This window comes from Fimicolochytrium jonesii (genome assembly GCF_025526975.1).
Source record: "Fimicolochytrium jonesii strain JEL569 chromosome Unknown EV422scaffold_7, whole genome shotgun sequence".
In the NCBI taxonomy this organism is placed as follows: domain Eukaryota; kingdom Fungi; phylum Chytridiomycota; class Chytridiomycetes; order Spizellomycetales; family Powellomycetaceae; genus Fimicolochytrium; species Fimicolochytrium jonesii.
In genome coordinates, this window is record NW_026515674.1 from 129,570 (window position 1) to 150,192 (window position 20,623).

Sequence of the window (20,623 nt, forward strand, 5' to 3'; positions counted from 1 at the left end):
CCTGCTCTCTTTCCTGTTGTTGATGACATCTTGCTTGTTCATGGTGCTTGGTTCCGAGAATGTCGAATCCCCTCTCGCTCCAAACGCGCTTGGTCCAAAACGGGCGAGCTCATCTCGCTCCCGTTTCTCATCAGCACGTAATCAGCTCAATCCACCGTTTCACCGTCTCGAAAGCGTTCTTCCGCTCCAAACGCGCTTGTTCGTGTTGCCTGTCTCTTTTCTCGTTGCTCTTGATTTTGTGTTTCACGAGCTGGCCGCTCTTGATGTTGCTCCAGACGCTCTCGCATGCACATTGGGCGCGATGAGAATCCAAACATACGCCGCGGAACTGGACTCGGGGAAGACACAGTGGGTTGTCGCAATGCACGGCGCAGCAGGGTTTCCAGTCGATCAGCTGTTCGTTGCAGCAGGGGCGGCGGAGGATGAGGAGGTTGATGAATGTTTGGGTAGTGTTCTGTTATGGTTGTTGCGTTGGGTGTGTCCATTTGGTTTCCAGTTGGATGCGGCTCAGGGACCTGCCCGGCAGCGTAAACCGGCCTGTTCGCATTACCCTCCTTCAAACGCATCTCATTCCCAATCCCAACGCAATAGCCTTCCTCTGTACCCCCGCAAAAGCAGCCTTCCTCTGTACCCCCGCAAAAGCCACCAAATTCCCCTTTATCCAAAACCCCCAACTGCTCCACCTCTTCAACATAAATCTCGCACTCATTGTCCTCAACATCCTTCCTCCCATGTGCCACCCGCCGGTTGAGAGGGCAGGTGATCCGTCCGCTGTTCTCTCGTAGGAGGATGAGCTCGCTTTTGGAGCGTATGTAGGTGGCGAAACGTTGGGAGGTGGGGGCGCTGCAGCTGAAATGGCCGCCAGCGCAAGTTATGCCGTGGGTGGAGGGAGAGTTTTCTTGGCGTATTGAGCAGGGTTTGAGATATTGTGGTTGAGCGACGGTGGTGGGTTCTGCGGCGGCAGCGAGCGGGTGTTGTTTATCCGATGTGCTTGTGCACAAACTGGCAAGCTCGTTTGGTACAGCTGAAACTTTTGCAGAGTGAAGGCTGCGAGTGACTGAAGCGACAGTTCCGCCCCGTGAGGATGCCCAGCTAGAAACGAATCTACAGTGCTTTTGAGATGGCTCGTTGCCCCGTGGGTATTGGAAGCCTAGGGACATGCTTGTCGAACGTCACTTGGAGCGCATCCAACACGTCACGGGCTGAGTTCCCTTCTCGGACTGGTCTCGGAGGTGCGACGCTGGCAGATGGCAAGTCGGCAAAACACATTCCTCCAGGCCACCCCCACAACAACATCGTGAGGCTCACCAAATGGATAACCCCCAATACCCAACTGCCCTCGCAGCATCCGCTCCCACAACCCACTTCCAACCATGTACGACCACCGAACAGCCGTAAGCACTCTCGGCCGACCCTCTCGGGAACCCCGGGAACCCCGGGAACCTTCCCGACTGCCTCCCACCACCACCACCACCCCAACACAACCACCACTATCAAGTAGTAGTAACGACGCACAAACGGTTGACGACCGCGTATCGATATCCCCAGTTGGAGGGACGAGGACGGCAGACCTTGGAACTGCGGCGTTGGGGAATGATCATGTGAAGAGTGTGATATCTGGCGCAGCGGCCGGGATGGCCACTGTTGTTGCTGGGGTGAGTGGGAGTATTTGAAAGAGGGGAAGAGGAGCATGGGATTGGGCTTTTGAGGGGGATACGTGGTTCGGGATGCGCTGTGGGAGGTGACATATGATGTTAGGAGGCATGCAACTCATGTCTTTCGTTTTGCCTTCTACTGGGGTTTTCCCATATTTGCGTTTGTCGGTCTGGTAGCATCCGTTCGATACGATCAAAGGTTAGCATCGGTCATTAGTTTAGAGTAGGGACATGCGGGTTATGAATGGCTGGGTGCCCAAGGGCTTCGACATCGAGAGTCTGCTCACACTGACATATAGTTACTGACATATCGTGTTTCCCCAGTACGAATGCAGACGCACAACAACAGCAACGCCGCACGGCAGAGCATTGGGATGATTGAGTGTTGTCGGAACGTGGTGCGTAGCAATGGGATCATGGGGCTGTATCGCGGGATGGCGTCGCCGTTGTTGGCCGTTACGCCGCGGTATGCTGTTCGGTTCTGGGTATGTTCTTTCATGCATTGCGGTCTGTGAGATGGGGGACCGAACGGGGTGCGCGGTCGGCTTTGACTTCCGACTAAGATTCCACACCAGGCCTACGACGTAGGCCTCCACATCTCCCACTCCCTCTTCGCTACTCACCCCCCAACATCGTCCTCCTGGATCCGCGACTCCATGCTCGCCGGCGCCCTCGCCGCCATCCCCACCACCATCGTCACCACCCCAACCGAGCAGATTAAAGTCACCCTACAAACTCGCGACGGCCCACCACTCCACTCCACGAACACCAAACCCGTCCCCGGAACCTCACTCCGATCATACCTCGCACCTTTACCGTCGTGGTCAGCACAACAGCAGCAGAGGTTTTACCAGCAGCGACAGGGCCCGGGTAGTAGTAGCAACACCGGGGCTGCACAACAACCGAGGAACGGCACTGGTGGGGCCGGACTAAGAGAAGAAAAAGGCCTCCGGCCCTTGTTTCGAGGCACCTTTGCGACGTTTGCGAGGGATGTGCCGGGGTTTGCGGCGTATTTTGTGGTTTATGAGATGGTGCATCATGCCGCTATGGGGGGATCGGGTGGTGGCGGGATAGAGGAAGGTGGAACTGGGAGGGAGAGGGCGTGGACGGATGTGCAGCCTGTTGTGCTCGGGGCTGGTAAGTTTGGGAGGTTTGAGCGTCTGGAACGGCGTGCGGGGAAGACAGAAAGCTTAGGCCTGTGTGCTAAACCTCGTTCCGTTTCTCCTCCAGGCATCGGAGCAACAGCCCTCTGGTTCATCGCCATAGTAAGTCCCCTCCCTCACCTCCCATCACCCAACCCCATCCTTAATCCCAATCCCACTCATATCTTCCCCCTCCCTTCCCCAACAGCCCAGCGACGTCATAAAATCCCGCATCCAATCCTCCCCACCCGGCACCTACCTCGGCTTCACGGACGCGGCCAAACGGTTAGTCAGGACCGAAGGGTTAGGAAGCTTGTTTAGGGGGACTGCGCCGGCGTTGTTAAGATTGGTGCCGGTGAGTTGAGAACAACCATCCTGCTTTTCTTTTTTTTTTTTTACCTGTGTAGGATGGCGGAGCTTAACAACCCCGTTCTCGCGTTGCTGTCTTGTAGGCAAATGCGGCAGGCTTCGTCGCGCGGATAGGATCGCTGGCTGTTATGGACCATTTCTGGTGACCTCCCCCCCACTCCATTACCCTTCTCTCATCCCGACCCCGACCACGACCCCGACCACGACCCCGACATCTGTAGATACCCCTGTACCATCCCAATTCAGCATGTACATCTTTCGCTCCGCTGTAGGGTTCGATATATTTATGCACATGGGTTGGTGAAGTGATCAATATAGTGATTAAGGAGACGGATGAATGAATGTTGAGGCAGATTATGGGATGGGATAGTTCAAAAACTTCTGACGAAGAAAAGCCTACGCCGTATGTTGGAGGGGTGTCCAATGAATATGAAAGAAGAGCGGAATGTGTCTTCTGCGTGTGTCTTCTGCGGATAGACCACAACCTCAGACACAAAGCGTAGGGTCCACCCTGCTCCGTAGCGAGCCCCAAGCTTCACTTCTTCCAAGCCGGCCACCTCCCCCAAGCCCCGAACCTCCGTTTCGTATACACCAAAAACACCGCCACCGGCCCCAACACGACCACAATAACCGCCACCGCAATCCCAATCTTCGCCGCCGTACTCAACCCACCCCCACCGGGTGCCGTCACAGGCAACGGGACAAACGTATCCCAAATCGCCAGATCGCAATTGAGTGTTATCCCGTGACCATCGTTGTCGAGCGGGGTAAATGTTTCGGTGAAATTGGATTGGGAAGTGGTGAGGAGGTGCGTGTAGGAATTAGTGCGGTACAGGGTGGGGCACCAGGACTTGCGGAAGGCGGTTTCGGCGGGGTTGCAGAGGGTGCGGGCGCGTTCGGTTAGGAAGTTGCTAAAACCAGTACAAGAAGAAGTGTGAGTTGAAAGATTGGGGCAAAAAGAGGGTCAACGATAACTTACCTCAACCAGGTGTCCTCAGACCCAGCCTGCGCAACCGACGGGATCCGCGCAGCCATTGCCGGCACCGAATCCGTATCATTCCCAATCCCCATCTGCACCGCCGCATCATACAACTGCGCCCTCGCCAGCGGCAGAGTTAACCCCAACGTATCACTCAACGCTTCCGCGGGGTTAAAATACATCTCATCGGCAAGCTTGACCTGTAAGGCGCGGAAGGAGGGATTCGTGGCGGCGGCGGTGCGCCAGGCGGGACAGAAGTCGGCCAACCCCGATGTGGATGAGGACCCGGTTTGGTTGAGGGCGAGGAGCGTGTCGTAAGTGGAATCGAATTCGAGGGTGTAGTTGGGGGAGAGTTTGTAGGCGGAGACTACCGCGAAGGCGTCGTGCGTGGCTCTAGATTGCGGGAGGAAGGGAGTCAATTCATCAACCCATCAAACATCGACCATCAACCCATGAACATCATCAACCATCGACCATTGACCCTCAACCCATCGACCATCATCATCCATCGACCATCGACCATCGTCGCTCGCACGCAAACAAAAAGGCTTCGCTCTGGTCTACCTATCGGTCTCCCACACCGAACCAACTTCGCTCGTTGGAGTACAACACCGGCGCTCGCTTCGCTCGCGAACCTCAAGCATTCTTGGGCCTCGCTTTGCCCGGCCTACGCCCAGTTGGGGCTCACTTTCGCTCGCTGCGCTCGGAATCCCTCAGGCATCCCTGCGCCTCCGGCGGAGTTGCGCTCGCTATCGCTCGTCGCTCACTATCGCCCCCGTAATTCTACTCACGTGGTGAACCCAACCATCCCTGCGGTATAACCCCTGCCATCCCCAATATCCTCACAATAGTCAAAGGAAAAGAATCTCCGACTATTTTCAAACTCGTTAGTGAGTTGCTGGGTGAGTGATTTCTGACATGGTGTGAGTGCCGCGAGTGCGGGTGTTGCGGCTGTTGCGAGGAAGCCGAGGAGGAGGGTGGTGAGGCCTGGTGGGTGCATTATTGTAGGTAGTGGACTGGTCGTGGTTGAGGGGGTGTGATTCTTCCAGGTCGGGACTTGAAGGTATGGAGGGGCGAGACGAGGACGACCGCCTTTTTGTTACGCTGAGCTTCCGTCTACGAGAGGCTGCTACTGCCGGTCTCTGGTCTGATAATACTTGTGCTCACTGCCTCTCGCCACAATGCCGAGACTTGCCGGCTGTCAGTGTGGTGGGAGTCCTCCTCTCCTCTCCGGAAGTGGCTTGGCACGCCGCACTGTGCGATCTCTGTCGCGCGTTTGAGCGGACATGCGCGGCGCCTGTGGCCCACAAACAATCGAACATTCGCTGCTAAGCCTCGTGCTTGCATGCATCTGAAACACTATTATTGGGGTTAGGGTTATCTACCGATATGACACTTCCAACAGCTGCACATTTTTGACTTTTTAAAATTAAGCCATGCGCGTATGCATGCGCGAGCTCGCGACCTAGCGATGGTTGGTTCGGGCTCAGGGCGCCTCGGCGCCTGGGCGGTGGCGAATTCTTGTCACAAGCCTTTTTCGCTTATTAGTCGGCGAAGGTTGCTTTCCGCCTGCCTTCGCGAGCTTCCATACATATTTCGAGAATTGCTGGCTCCTTCCTTGCATGCTTTTGTACATGCGGGAAGCCCGTGTATATGTCGTCGTGCTAGATCAGAAGGCAGGGGTCGGAAAAATCGACAGCGTGAAATTTAGTCAGCACTTTTTTTGACCGAATTCCAAGCCCCGACAACTTGCGCCAAACGTTATTTTCCCTCGCGGCTCTCAAATAGCAGTGCCAATACCGTATTCGGTATCATAGACCCCGAAAAACAGTCATGACCGCACACAAAGAAGATGCGGGAACCAGCCGACGGAGCAGTCTCGCCTCAACTGGCGGGCAACCCACCCTCTTCGACGCCGAGGAGTACGAAAGCCAGTCCAGAATCCGCAACAGCAAACTCTTCGACTCCACCACAGTCAAGAGCTTCGCCATGTACTTCGGCGACGACATCCGGCCGCTCGTCGCAACTAATTCAACGTGGCAGCCTGTAGATGTCCTGATATTGAAATTCTCGTCCCTGCGAGATTTGCACCTCCGCATGAACACGGACCGCGACCCCGCCGCTGCAAATGGCGAGGACCAGGCATCGGATGCAGAGCCTAAAACGCCGCGCGCGGACCGGCGTAAATCCATCGCGTCGTTCAAGTCGCTCAAATTCGCGCGTAATCGCAGCTTCGGAAGTGTCAAATCGCTCAAAGGGATGTTGGATGAATGGAGGGGCAAATCGTCCAACTCTGCTGCGTCAGAGTTCTCGGTTCCGGCGTCAGTGCATGAGGCGTTTGAGCAGACGGTTGTGGCGCGGACGCAACACATCCTGGCTGCCGTCGACTTGAGGGAGCTTCAGCAGGAGTACACGACAAGCCGGTCGGCCGGATCGAGTTTCGTTCGCTATGTTGTGCAGCATATCATGGAAGGCCTGACGACAATGCCATCCCCAATTTCGGGATTCTTGCTCATGGGGATCAAGGAGCTGTCTAGGACAATCCCACGGTTTGATTCCAAGTTGAAGAGGATTATCAATTACCTGAATGGGGAGGCTGCGAAGGAGTATGCCAAGGCTCTCATATTCTTTGATTTTGTCATTGCCTGGGATACTTTCCGCGATCATGTCAATGGGTTTGTTCTGTCAAACATGTACTTTGACCGAGAAGGGAAGCGAAAGATCCTTTTCGGGTACGTGCTCAACACTTGTTCTGTTGTCGCAACCGCAGCGATTCATTTTCGTTTTCGTCACCAATGCAGGCCCCGGAGAACAAAGATAGCCGCACTCGTGAAGCAGCTCAGCGTCGAAATATCCCTGCGGACAGATTTTATGGTCCTGCAATCCCACGCCATCCCTCCAGCGCAAATCTCAGCAGCCATTCTGCGTGCCTACATCACATGGGCATCGGTGAACGGCTTCATAGCATGGACGACACCAGACCCAACATACCAGGTTCTGAACGACATCAAAACCATGGACCGCATCGTCATTCCAGATGACGGAATCTTCGAGATTGCGATGCAGCCTGAGGTCATCGCCTGTAAAGAGATGGTGTACACGCGCATTGGGGAGCTCACGGCGGCCAAGTATCAGCCTGTAATATCCTCGAGAGCATGGGCCCGCGTCAAGGGTATACCGACTTTGGCGTACGATTTGCGAGAAGCGTGGGAAGTGGCGGAAAGTAAAGAGACGTGGATCGGGTATTTAACGGAGCTGGGCGGACGACCTACAAAGCCATTGCCGCCGAGTACGGATATCATCCAGACTGATGATTCCGACTTCCAAATTCCGCGCTGGGAAGAGGCCGTGCACCAGCCGATCCCGTGTGTCAACAACTTTGGAGTGGATACATATGGGACACCGCGGCGAAGAGAGGTGTACGAGACACTGTCGTTGAGCATGTTAGAGCTCCTTGACAAGAAACTCCTGGCGTCCGCAAAGTTCAATGTTGATCTGGTCAAGTCGAACGATACCCACCCACCATTGATTCTGCCTGATTATGCTAACCTCCTCAAGACTTTGGAAGGAATCGTCCACGAGCCAACGCCCGCAACACAGTGGCTGTTGTCGTGTACCGCCAAAGCCGAGACTGTCACTGGCATCTGGGAATTGCTGGAGGGTCTCAAACACGGTCGTTATCACGTTTGGCTGCCAGTGAATGTTGCGTTCATCTTGTCGAATGAGAGTCTGCCCTACACGCCTGTTAGCGGGATCGCAAGCAAGCGTGGGGAGGACTTGCACTTTTTTGTCGCTCAAAGCGTGCCGTCATACGCTGAAGTGGTTGTACACTTGTATTTCAAGTATGCGTATGAGTGGTCGACGTCTCGTTGCATTGTTGCTGAGGGGTTGATTAGGTACGCAGAGGTCTGGCATCATCAAACTCTCGAACCGGGACCTAACTCCTCTGTTGCAGGGCTCAAGAGAGTGGTTCTTCGGAGAGGGTGATTCCCATCTCGCGGCGTTTATGCTTCCAAGTGGAAGATTCGTGCCCTTCAGAACTTTTGTCCATCATTCGTGATAGCGACCGCGTGCTGAAGGACGTGCACGACAATCGTGCTCTGAAAGGACGCGAGCGGGCTTACCTATCCGAGGTCAACAAGTATCTTTTCCAACTGGCAGAGTTTTACTTAATGGAAGAGTCCGGTGCGTCATCTTGGTTCATGGCCTTTCAGCTCGCTTTTCCATGCTCACATCTAGTATTTTAGAATACGTGAGTCGGCAGCGACAAGCGCTAAAAGCTTACTACATACCAAAGAACCTTTTTGAAAAGCGCATGCTGGCATATATCAATCAATGCACCCTCAACTTCGGTGGGGACCAAAGCCTTGCGGCCGCCGCACGCTGGGTTCACGAAGAACTTGCTTTGCGGCCCGTCACTGAAAAGACTACGAGTGACGACGCAACGGACAGCTACATGTTGTGTTACGTGTTCCGAGCGATGTGGAAAGCTATTCAGCGTGTCGCTTTCGAGGATCTGCTGATCCAGCTGCAAGATACAAACCCCTTCTTCCTACCGGAATCTGACCAAGTCGCGGTGTCGTTGGAGATGGTCACATCAAATCCAAACCTACTGGCGGTCTTCGGCATCAAAAGCATGATCATGGCACAAGAGATGCATCCACTTTTGAGGCGCATTGCGATTGCGGACATGGAGAAGCGACCATTTGTGGCCTCACACCCATTGGATGCCGCTAAAGATGTCGGTGGCGACGTGGAGAACCCCGACGCGGTTGAACTCGCTGAGAAAAACTCGGTCGAAGAAGAGGACGCACCCGGTGTCCTGATCACTACACGTTCCGTCGCCAACTCGTTTATATATGTGTATTTTATATTTCTGGACATAGCGCTCGGCTTGACCTTGAATTCGGGCATCTTCAGCACTTTCCGCATGCAGGTGCAAGTACAGGAGACCATCAGCCTTACACTTCTAAGTACGTGAGCTGTCCCCTGCTGCATGTTTCATCGAGATGCTAACTCGTTTTCAAACCTTCAGTCATGTTCCCGATCATCGGTGGGATGATGAACTCTGTGGGACGTACTGTATCATACTACTTCTATCAGATGAGCATGCCATGCATGGTGGCCGCGTTCAATCGGCGTCTAGTTGCATCAGTCATTGTGTTCATCGCATTTGGACTGCTCTGCGGCGGCATTACCGCCTACCGGACGCACGACTGGATATTGGCGGCTCTGTCGTGGGCGTACGCGGTTATATTCGGGTAGGGTGTACATCAAGGCTGCGGCGGCAAGGTGAAGGATGTTGCTAACAGAAAGCTGTGTTCTATGTAGAATCTTTATGGTTTTGTTTGCAGGATTGATTCTTCTCCGGAATCCGGATGATTATTTCTTTAGAGGCCTTGGTCCTCAGGTAAGCGTCTGCGTTTTGGTGCGGCTGGCCGATAAGATTTAATGACAATTTCAATTAAGGCAATTTGCCAAGCGTGCATATTTCTTATCCCCAACGCATTCATCTGCCGCTTCGTACTCGACGATGATACGAACCAATACGTTCTAATGAGCATGTACATTGGCGCCATGCTGGTCGCCACCTCCTTCATGGCGTACTCCTATTCCACGTTGGCTACGGCCTACCTAGAATGGCCAAATACGGTCACCTTACCTTCGAAAGATGAGATTGTGGAAACTTATGTCCGTCAACATCCGCGACCGGTGCGCGTAGAGACGGAGAGCGCCGACGCGTTTGGACGACGGACGCGGCATTGGGAGCGATCCGCTGCTGAATGGTTTGGATCGCAAGCTGAAAACACCTTGAGGAAGTTTCAAATCAATCCGGATCCGGTGTTTCGGAAGCGCTTGAAGAATTGGTACTGGGAGTTCCAGTTGATGACTTGGTACATCAAACGGTCGGGGATGAAGGAGCCCAAGGTGTTTTCGAGCGAATGGGACAGCACTGCGAAACAGGCCGTTGAGGAATTGAGAAAGAAGTATACCGTCGAAAAGCTCAATCGGGGAGGCATCCTCTTCGATAACGAGATTTCCGCCATCATATTCGGGTTTCTGTACTTCCTCATGATCTTTTCTGATCGCTGGAGTGTGCTGATTGCCACTGGCCGGCCGTTGTTCCTGCTGGTGTCTACAGGAGCGCAGAAAGACTACGTGCAGGGGGTCATTGGAGGCACAGTCTTTCTGCTTACAGCCTCGGGGCTCCTCGAACTGGCGCTCTCAAGCATCTTTGCTGGGCACAAAGATATGAAGACAGTGCCTCTCGGCAGCACCAAGGGCCCGATGGAAATCCTACTGGGTCAACGGCGGGCGCTACAGAGCATATATGCGACCGAAGCAAGAAGATTCGTGATGGGCATGTTCGGCATCTGGGCAGTCATCTCTGGCATCATGGCCGCTGTTGCGTTCTCTATGCAAAGGCACGATCTTTTCTGGAACTACTTGCTATCTTCCGCAGGGTTTGTCGGATTGCTTCTCGGGCTCTTTAACAAACTGTTCGTGATCTCGATGGAGGCGACCTTGAGCGCCTTCTTGGCCATCGGCCTCATCCTCGGGACCCTTATCTCAGCCTTCATGGTGAGACATTTCGATCGGACCGACTACTCCACATTCGCTCTTATCATCAGTGGCTGGCTTTTTGCCATTGGATGCATCGCAAGTCAAGCACTGGAGCGTATGCAGAATTTCTATTACGGCCTGCATATCTGTGAGTGCCATTTGAGTTCGGATTGGCGCTTACGACAAGCCACTCACAATACTCTCTCCAGCGCCTTTACTCACAACTTCCGGTCAGCGTGAAGTTGGATATCCGATCACAAAGACTGACGGAGCGGCCCGGGACGAGCTGGTAGCAGATCTTATTGCACATCGCCACCGACACAATAAGTTTGACACCCGCTCTTACGTCTGCGACGATCTCCGCGAGCGCCTCAAGTCAACACATAAGATGCTCAGATCGCCAGGAGGCCACATTTTATGCACGGCCTTCCGAGGACTGGTGCCCATTATCGAAAGCCTGCTGGCGGATTTGGAGTCCGGTGCACTTGAGATTTACCGCACGCAGAAGCCATTGAAAGCAGGTGTCACAAAATATTCTGCAGTATCGGCGAAGGTTGATCGGACTACCTTTATCTTCCTGGCACCCCAGAACCCGCGCCTTACCGATCAGGGAGATTTGATGACCATTGTAGAATCAGTGATTCACGAATACGTGGAGTGCAGGGACCTGCCACATTCTACAGCTTGTGCTGCCGAGCTCGTCGCTACGCCGAGCCTCTTCCAAGTAACTTCAGATTGGGCGCACTTGCTAATCTCCACGCGGCTAAAGCATCAGGAGGTTGATGACGCTTTGGCAGAGTTCCTGACGCTGAATACAGGCAATGTTATGAATGGAAAAGCCGACATCGATGTCAAGGTCGATGATTTGTGGCGAACTAAGCTAGATCCCGAGGAGAAACATTTTTTGATATCTTTGGCGAAGGCTTGGTGGTACATCGTTTCTGAAGTCAGAGTGGTAAGGAACACTTCTTTTTGCAGATGGTGAAACAACTCGTCATAAACCGCTCTCCGCTTCAGACCGCGAGGATGCCACGGAGTCTGGAAAAGCTCATAGATAAACGACCGAAGCTGCTTTCCCGATATTTTGCGTTTAATCCTTCCTTCGACCTTGGGGAACACATCTGCGAATGCATACTCTTGTCGTTCGTGGCCGAGAACCTGCGAGACCTTTATTCGCTTCCCGGATCACGGACTGCCCAACCCGATACCCATGCCCACCAAAGTCGATTGCTACGAGGCAGGAACTGGCTGCGACGAAGGGTGGACGCTGTGCTGGACACGCGTGTTGCCCTTTATCTTGCCTTGACAGCCGACGAGCACTTCGGGGCCGAAATCACCCAGTTTAGTGCACCGATTCGCTGGAGTATGGGATGCTTGTATGCTGTGAGCCGCAAGATGCTCGATTTTGCCCAAGACTGCGCATTCTACACGGATGCGAAGTACGGGAAGGGTCTCATGAGTATGCAGCAGGTGCTCATCCGTGAGCATCATTTTGACATTGATGAGAACGACTCGAGTAGATTGGCGCGAGTTGAGACCTTTTACGGGCCCGGACATACCATCATCACGACATTTCCAGATTTCGACGGGATAGATAGGGAGACGGGCTTGATAACGGCGGAACGATTTGTGATCCTTGGGATGAGGCCAACGAAATGGAAGCGCGGGAACGCGACCCCTCAAAGTAGGGCTTATTACAAACCGAGAGTGCATGTTCGAGATGTCGCCCCGCAACTCGTGACTGAACACATCTTGGATGGCTCGGGGAAGGTCACCAAAACCCGCATCTACGGCTATCGGTCACCGGAAGCCGCCTTACCCAACACACGCACGATATATGAAGGACATCACGACCCAACCAGTGATGATTCGGCGCTCCAAATCGAGCCGTTGGAAGTGCACAGATTCGTACCGCATGGAACCAACGCGGTCGTTGGGTCTTCCCTTCTGATTCTGACTGCCAAGAACGGCGTCTCATTTACAGTGACCGCAAAGTACGTCTACAAAAACCATCGGAAGCCACATATCCCTGAAAGGGGTATTTTCACTTGCATTTCCGGAGAAGATTGGACATGGGATATTACTTATTCGCCGTCATCTCTGAGGCCGGGTCAACATCCCAGATTCTATGGGATCACCATCAAAAGAAATAACGCGCCAACTTCCATACACACCCGTCTTGACTACTCACATCCTGAGCATGTCCGCTACGAGACAGTTGAACAGGCTCCCGGAAAACCACCTAGGTCCGTTCCGACTCCCAGTGAAATTCTGGAAGACAAATATGGACTGCTGGCCAGGCAACCACCGCTGAGTTTCCGCGAAAGCTCGGACTTCGTGTCATACGGGCTTCGTGCCAAGAAGACAAAAACCTCATTCATGGGACCCGTATCACAAATTCAGTTCTTCGCACGTGCCTATTCCACCATCGCTCAACGAGAAGCGTTATGGGTTGCATGGCGCTCAGGAGACATCCCAGCGCCGTTCGCGCGAGATATTGATGAGAGACTCCTGCGGAAGGAAAAACTGCTGAACGGGTATTGGTGGAGAAGGGACTTTGGCATGCGTGCATCCGCTCAAGAGTTGCTTCGGTCGCGGAAACACCTTCTGACGACCGAATTGCAATTGACGGATCAGGCGTGGACACGGACGCACCTTCAATTACGGTACGGCGATTTACATATTCTGGGCTGTGGCGGTGATGCGGAGCGGCTTTCACCAGAGGATGACGAAAATCAAGCCCTATTGCTATCGGGCAAGAACGAGACATTGCCGGTCATGAATCTCGACAGCGGGACCTGGCCCACGGGCGGAGGTGGAGTCGGATCATGTCGACGTGATTTGATTGCAGGTTTACCAAGGATACGCTGGGTAGCCTACTGCGAATTGGGCTCTGCAGATCTGGTCCAGAAAGACTATCCCATCGAAAGGCACATCGACTCCATCAAGTACATCCCACTATGGGATCTCGACTTCGGCACCCCGAATGAGAACCTTCTGCGCACGGTCCCGTACACGCAACTACAGGCCAAAACTCGATATACGAGCCAATCCATTATCGAAAAGCGATTTGTGCCCTTGATCACCAAGTTAGTGCAAGGTTGCATGGGAGAGGAGCTCCACGATGTGGACGGGTACGAACGAATGTTTGTCGAACTACACGAAGTCGTCAAAGCCCATGACTGGGTTACGCTATGGAACAACAAGGCAACGCAAAAAGCGTGGATCGAGGGTTGGCTCAACACTTCGTGGAGATATTTTGAAGAGCACCAGCTCCAGGCAGCAGAGACGCCAACGCTGCGGGAAGTCGAGATGCTGTTCGATCTGATTTCACGATTGCTTATGGCATTATCGATGGAATTGCCAAAGGTGCCCGTCATACATTCGTCGCATCACGGGATACAGGCAATCGTAGGCGTCATTGCAAAAAAGCTGAACGGCTGCTCTCTGATTGTATGGGATCATGGGATCCTGTGGAGGGAAAGACTTTTTGGGCTGTGCTTCGACGAGGGGATGCCGAGGTTTGCGCAAATCATCTTTGCGGGGTTCAACCGCCTGGTGGCCAAAATCGTGTTTGTGAGGTAACGCATGGTCTTGAGTACCTTACAAGCTATGATCGTCGATCTAACCATTTGAATCATGTCCCTTTTCTTTTAGAGCTGACTACATCACACCATGCACAAGTATACAGAACGTCGATTGGGAAGCGTGGATAGGCGGTGGTGAGTACTGCTATGTTCCAGATGCCACAGCCTAGAAACACAGAAGCCTTATTCACCGCATTTCTTCACTTCGCAGGCAAAGACAACGATGATCGTCTAACCCGCTCGCTCTACCGACGTATTAACCCGGTTCTCAACGGTATGAACGTGGACAAGTTCCGCCCAGATTTCACAAAGTCCCCCTCGGTGCCCACCGCCGTGATGCTGTCGCATATCTCGCCAGTCAAAGACGTCATGAACGCCATCAACGCGACCAAGATCATCGTCCGGGAGTTCCATCTCGAATCCTACCAGCTTCACATTTACGGGTCGCCTCAGAAGGACCCTCCATACACTGCGCTGTGTTTGCGCGCGATTGCCAACTACGGGCTTGAGAAGAACGTGTTCCTGAAAGGCCTTGGATCCCCGTCGGCGGTGCTGCCGACAGGACACGTGTTTGTCAACTCATCGATCACGGAAGGCTTGCCACTAGCGTTGGGCGAGGCGGGACTCTGCGGCCTGCCTGTCGTCTGCACTGATGTCGGCGGGAGCAGGGAAGTCATCCGAGACCCGACGTCCAAGAAGACGTTTGGATGGGTGGTGCCGCCGTCCCGCCCGCGTCAGCTTGCGCTTGGGCAGCTGCGTGTGCTTGCCATGACCGACGGCCTTGAAGGCGAGACCGCGTCGCTCAATGATTTCCTGACGGCGGACGGCGAGATGTTGTGTGAACGCATCATGGCCCCGCGCATCTCACAACTGCGAACTCAGCTGGGCCTCGGCTTGCGGAATCGGATCATGTCGGTGTTTTCCATCAATCGATACTGGAGGGAGCATGAGCAGGTCCTGTGGCTTGGGGAACTGCATCAGAAAGTGAAGCAGCGGAGCCTCCATCGGGAAAGCGTGCTGTCGATCGGAAAAGGGAAGCGGAGCAGCTTGACGATATTCTAGTGACGATACATCTCCCTGTTTCGTCCACTCAAGTTGTGCATAATCTTTTTCTCGTGATATGATACCCAATAATGCCCATTGCAAGACCTGGATGAACACTCTATTAATTGTATGTATTATAGATAAAAGATGATGCCTCAGTCCGAAAGAACCAGACTGAAATTGAGTGAACCCAAACGTGAGAAAAACTTGAAATGATGAATGGGGCGTCTTGAAACGAGGGCAACACGCTTTGGAGGGCGCATAAGAGTATAGCTGATTGGAAAACGGGATGTGAAGGAAAAGGTGAACAAGATGAAAAGTGAATGGGTGGTTGGGCTTGGGGGGGCCTCTCTGGATGTCGTGCTTTGCGTGCGTGGGAATGATGGTTGGGAATGATGGTCGAGCGGGTTGGTGGGGGAACGGAGTCGCGGCTGGTATGGTTTCGATATACTTGGTATGCATTGGCGGCGATGTCGAGCAAGGTGCTTTGATTGTCGAAGGATGTGCGTAGTTGAACAGGATTGCTTTGATTTTGCGTGCGTATCCCGAGCAAAGATGCGATCACTCGATTAAGCTGATCAGCTCCTTGACGTACTGAAAGGCGAGGTCACACATGAGTACCATCGAAACAAGAAAGCGCCCATCACAATGCGATACGGAGACCCCACAAATAGGGGTCCCACTCGCACGTACCTTGGCAATCTCATAACTAGAGCTGGCCAGTTTCTGCTTCAAAGTCTTGCTTTGCGGCATCGCCAGCATATTCCTGCCAAGCTCGTCCAGCTTGACATTGGAGTTGGACAAGTCTTGCAAAATCATCTCTCCGCGCGTTTGGAACTCTGCAGCGGCGGGTTTGGCAAGTGTCGTGCGCGAGACTGTGACAAGGTTGTCGACGATCGTGGTGATGCTCGTGACCGTGTCCGAGAACGACTGCCCGAACGACGTGGACTGGCGCATCGCCAGCAGGAGGGATTGGATGGCTTGGACGATCTGATCCGTTTGCTTTTCCAGGTATATCTGTAGTGCGACTATGGTAAGAGACTGCACCCCTTTCGCGGCCCGAGACGGTTTGTTGCGTAGATTCAGTCACTCGAGATACAATACCTTGAGCTCGTCGATCTCAAAAGCGTCAGATCGTCCATCTCGGCTAATTCTACGATCCTGATCATCATCCTGATAGTAGTTATCAGATGACTTCAACCTCAACTGTTTAACCAATTCTACAATCGTCGCCGTCAGCTGGGTAGCGGAATTGTCGAGATGACCGACATTCGAAGATCCCGGGTTCGTCGCGTGAATTTTGGCCGCGTTCATCAGATTGTTCAAGGCGCCAGCCAGCCGGTTCTTTGTCTCGGCCAATTGATCGCGATCTGCCGGTCCTAGTGCGGATGATGAATTCTCGAATGTCTCTGCATCCTCGGTGATGTTTTTGCATGCAATGACGATGGATTTCATGGCAACAAGGACGCTGGTAGAGACGTCGCTCCTAAATATCGAAGGTGCTCAGGCTGGCTCCCCGAACGAAACGCAGCAACGTTCTCTGAAGCTTTACCTTGCCGCACGCAAGAGGTCGTCCACCGCATTCTGGTACGCGCTCACACGACTCCGGTCGATGACTCCATCTTCTGATCCCACGGAATCCCTGTTGAGGTCGGAAATCCCATTATCCCTCGTGACGTTGCCTGCAAAGAAATCGTTAGCTCCTCCGACGCAGATCCAGTCAATACCTTTCCTATTGCCGGCTTACCTTCTCCGCTGCGAGACCGAGACAGCTGAAGCATCACAAGGGTCAGCACCGATCCAAGAAGCGCCGATCTGCACATGAATATCATAGCTCACCTCCTCCTTGAGTTGCGCAATGATACTACGGTCTTTATCGCGTTCCGCTAGCAGCTCGTCATTCTTCCTGGACAACGTCTTGATCTCGTCAAGTAGGTTGGTGGCTTCTGAGCGGATGTCGTTGGCGATCTGTATGGACGCGAGCGTGAGTCATACACGCCTACAACAAAATGCCGAGGCTTTCCCACTGCACCTGTTGTTGATTGTTGTAATCGTCCTGTACACTCTCAAAAGATTCCTTCAGCTTCGCGTGCTGACTCTCCAGATTCTCCAGCCTCTCTGCTTGTTCGTCGTTGATCTATCATGTGAAGAAGGCGGTCAGCAACGCTCGTTTGAGACCGGGTCTCCAAACCCGACGCGTACCTTATGTTGCGCGGCCAGTTTTTGTTCCAGATCTTGAATCCGATCCTTGCTTTTTTGGCCATCCTGTAGAAGGGTGGTATCAGTACATGTGGTGCATTGCCCTGCCCGTCGTTCCCTTTTTGTGCTTACGTCAAGCCCTTCTTCCAGTTCTTTGACTCGCTGCCTCAAAGTCTCATTTTCCCTCCTCAAACGCTCCGTTTCAGAAGATGATGACGTGGAGGCGCCAGAAGCCTAAGACATATGCCTGTCAGTCACGGTGCCCCATCCATCCCATGAGAATGCCCTTTGCACCCAAGCACTTACATAGCCCTGTTTGGGACTTGTAAGCATGTTTCCTAGATCAGCCATCAGGTTGTCCAAAGAAGCGAAATTCACCGCGGAAGGGTCGTTGTTAGCCCTAGATCCATTCGCAGGTGCTGGTGCCGATAACGATTTGCCTTCGTAGGGTTGACTGTAGGAGTTATCGCCGAATTGCTGTTGTTGTTGCTGCTGTTGTTGTGGGAAAGGTTGTCGGGGATCATTTTGCGCAGAGCCAGCGAAGGAGTCATTCGAAGATGACGGCAATGGCGCAGAGGATATGGCCGACTGATTGTTCTGAGCCTGCTCAGGTAGCGGTCCCACGCCGTATCGTGCTTCGTAGTCCTGAACAACCTGCGGAAAGCGACGTTCAACTTCGTAAAACACATCGCTGGCTAGATCCTTGAACCGGGAGTTTGGGAGCGTGGCCAGCTTTTGACGGGCTTGATTCCGCTTCGGGTGGAAATCATCTCGAAGAGGGAGGAAGGGCACTGTACGTCGCAACGGGCGATGGTTAGCTTTCATGCTCCACTTTTCGCCCGACTCCTCAGAATCAAAGCCGTCGCTCAGAGCTGCTTTGGTTGTCGCTCACCATCTTTCGAATCCAACAACCTCCTATTCATCTCATCAAAAACGTCGGTAGAAAGCTCCGAGAACTGCTGTTTCGTAAGCCTCAGCAGCTTCTCCCGTGCGGATGTCCTCTGGTTGCTCGGGTTCCCGGCATCGCGTTGGGATTGCAAGTAGGACGTCAGATACGAGCGCAGATGCTCGTAATGAGTGGCGGCTATCTTCCCGCTTAAATCAGCCTCTGCCATGTTCGTCAGGACTGGAGGACAGGAGTCGGAAGAGAAAACTTGAAGTCAGCCTTCTCAGCTTGGCAAACCGTTGGGCCGCAACTCTGCCAAGCCACGCGGAAGAGACGTCCTCCGATCAGGGCTACCAAGTATGGGTTCCCGTAGCCAATCTTCTAGTGACGTTCGAACTCCTATCACTCGTTGCAGATCGGTAGCGGAGAAGTCGGCCCGCAACGCAATTACGCGCCAGCGGACAGCATCCCAGCTTCCTTCTGTGCGACATGGTCAACATAACTGACGGCGTCTGCTTACCTGCGAAAGGAATTGCCGGGTTTGGGTTATGGGCGGGAGTTTCTCGCGGGTATGGGGTGTGGAGCGTACGACCGGGGTATCTCGACTGCGAAGGGGGAACGCAGCTGTGCTTGTGTCTTGGGGGTTACGCGGGGTTTCGCTGGTTCTTGTTCTTGTAGCCGCTGTTGCAAGCCCGTTCAACAAAGTTGTGTTGTTGGATTCCAAGACTTGCAAATTGCGGATTGATATGGCACACTGCGGCGGCTGGGCATGGAGATCTCTAGGCCCCACAAGCCGGGCATCGGTTCCTATAATGGATTGCGCTACCCGATTCCCACACATCTGGTAGCCAAAAAAAATTGTCCACAGACCAATTGTGAACAAGAATCAACATCTTAAGTTATGGTGTTAAACCAGGCTTTCTCAGAGTAGGCGGGCGATCAAGGCTACTACCCAAAGGTTCAAAACTCAACGAATTTGATTGCGATGCGTAATGCGCTTCTTTACCGTGCACGCATTGCACTGTTGTCTCGATTTTCAGATTCAGCTTTTGCCGCCGGTCTCCGTGAGACCTGAGCGGAAACAAAAACCTCGAACGAACGACCCTGACGCCGCAATTTGCAATCCAGCTACGAGGGCCCACCTACGCTGGACTCATTCCGAAACCACAGCCGACGGGCAACCAAGGTGAAAGCTCCACTCCGTGATTGACTCGGATGGTAGTTTCCAGTCTCGGTGACTTTGCGTTATCCGACTCCATCGATGTTGGACCACCGAATCGACGTTCCAGTACCGATGACGGTATATGCTGGGTTGTGCACATTTGCCTGGGCAGAGGAGTTGTCGATCCCGGTCAAGAAACAAGCGTGGCACTGATCTCGCCCCGCTTTGAATACAGATCCAGTCTACGCTCAAAAAGAAATCTTGTCGCAAGCCAGAAGGCTGCACAACGAACAACCCGTGGTTTGCATCCAGCCTTGACTGTAACGTCCTAATCTAGAATATCGACGGCATTGACGGCACGCTGCTCATACACAAGGTCTATAATTTACGACTTTTACGGCAGGCTGCTCGAGCGGCCAGTTTCGTCTGTAACTCGTCCATAATCTACCGCATCTGTAATAGTAAGCAAAGAAGGGCAATGAGTAAACAATCGGCCGTAATTCGCAAACCCGCCTCTCGCAGACGAGTGATCAGAAGCCAGTCAGTAAAAAACAATTTGTCGGCACTTCCACGTCGAACCACCACACACCAAAACATCCACCACACAGCATTCGTCCCATTATACATCAGGTTTCGCGCCCACCAGGGTAAAGATCAAACATCAGGCAAAAAAGCCCGCATGTCCAGCCCGGTGTTCGCAGACATGACCCGACCAACGAACTATTGTTTCCGAAATCCACCGCCAGGTAGACGTGCTAATGATAAGCAGTGCGGTTCATTTACCGAAAACGTGAGCGATTCCAGAGTAGTCCCGAAAGGCCACCCTGGAATGCTTCTAAGCTTTCCCCACATGTTTCGTCTCGCCTTTACACGCACGCCCGACCGGCTCTCGGGCAGCGTGTCTATTGTGAGACGTCCAAAGGATCGACCTGAACCACGGTATGATAAGCAAACAGCAGCCAAAAGCCGCGTCTGGGGTACCAACCGAACCCAGCTCTACCCAAGGATCTGATCGATGTCTGTCCGCTTTTACGAC

At 53.3% G+C, this 20,623-nt stretch overlaps 5 protein-coding genes across 5 annotated transcripts; 3 read left to right on the forward strand and 2 right to left on the reverse strand.

Annotated features, from left to right (window-relative positions):
* Positions 1-1,373: 1,373 nt before the first annotated feature.
* EV422DRAFT_494635 (mitochondrial carrier domain-containing protein) lies at positions 1,374-3,312 on the forward strand (the record flags this gene model as incomplete). Its single annotated transcript, XM_053067759.1, has 7 exons — positions 1,374-1,655; positions 1,833-1,854; positions 1,980-2,140; positions 2,231-2,472; positions 2,563-2,776; positions 3,006-3,152; positions 3,250-3,312. The coding sequence occupies 7 exons, from the start codon at positions 1,374-1,376 to the stop codon at positions 3,310-3,312; spliced, it is 1,131 nt and encodes a 376-aa protein (XP_052926711.1).
* Positions 3,313-3,495: 183 nt separating this feature from the next.
* On the reverse strand, positions 3,496-5,409 carry EV422DRAFT_523902 (lysozyme-like domain-containing protein). Its single transcript, XM_053069949.1, has 3 exons — positions 4,937-5,409; positions 4,146-4,538; positions 3,496-4,077 (listed from the first exon to the last, which is right to left on the reverse strand). Exons 1-3 carry the CDS (start codon positions 5,143-5,145, stop codon positions 3,702-3,704), a joined length of 978 nt encoding a protein of 325 aa, XP_052926712.1. The 5' UTR covers positions 5,146-5,409; the 3' UTR covers positions 3,496-3,701.
* A 471-nt stretch (positions 5,410-5,880) lies between these two features.
* On the forward strand, positions 5,881-11,413 carry EV422DRAFT_397445 (uncharacterized protein). Its single transcript, XM_053066915.1, has 7 exons — positions 5,881-6,877; positions 6,947-8,041; positions 8,101-8,330; positions 8,393-9,118; positions 9,181-9,406; positions 9,477-9,555; positions 9,615-11,413. The coding sequence occupies exons 1-7, from the start codon at positions 5,979-5,981 to the stop codon at positions 10,947-10,949; spliced, it is 4,590 nt and encodes a 1,529-aa protein (XP_052926713.1). The 5' UTR covers positions 5,881-5,978; the 3' UTR covers positions 10,950-11,413.
* On the forward strand, positions 10,616-15,527 carry EV422DRAFT_397436 (uncharacterized protein). Its single transcript, XM_053066914.1, has 5 exons — positions 10,616-10,857; positions 10,945-11,664; positions 11,727-14,290; positions 14,367-14,431; positions 14,508-15,527. Exons 2-5 carry the CDS (start codon positions 11,098-11,100, stop codon positions 15,356-15,358), a joined length of 4,047 nt encoding a protein of 1,348 aa, XP_052926714.1. The 5' UTR covers positions 10,616-10,857; positions 10,945-11,097; the 3' UTR covers positions 15,359-15,527.
* Positions 15,456-19,150, reverse strand: EV422DRAFT_523906 (uncharacterized protein). Its single transcript, XM_053069950.1, has 12 exons — positions 18,946-19,150; positions 18,432-18,665; positions 17,846-18,330; positions 17,672-17,773; positions 17,543-17,605; positions 17,373-17,477; positions 17,180-17,308; positions 17,088-17,112; positions 16,893-17,022; positions 16,445-16,826; positions 16,034-16,357; positions 15,456-15,934 (listed from the first exon to the last, which is right to left on the reverse strand). Exons 2-12 carry the CDS (start codon positions 18,652-18,654, stop codon positions 15,902-15,904), a joined length of 2,001 nt encoding a protein of 666 aa, XP_052926715.1. The 5' UTR covers positions 18,655-18,665; positions 18,946-19,150; the 3' UTR covers positions 15,456-15,901.
* Between the last annotated feature and the right edge of the window lie 1,473 nt (positions 19,151-20,623).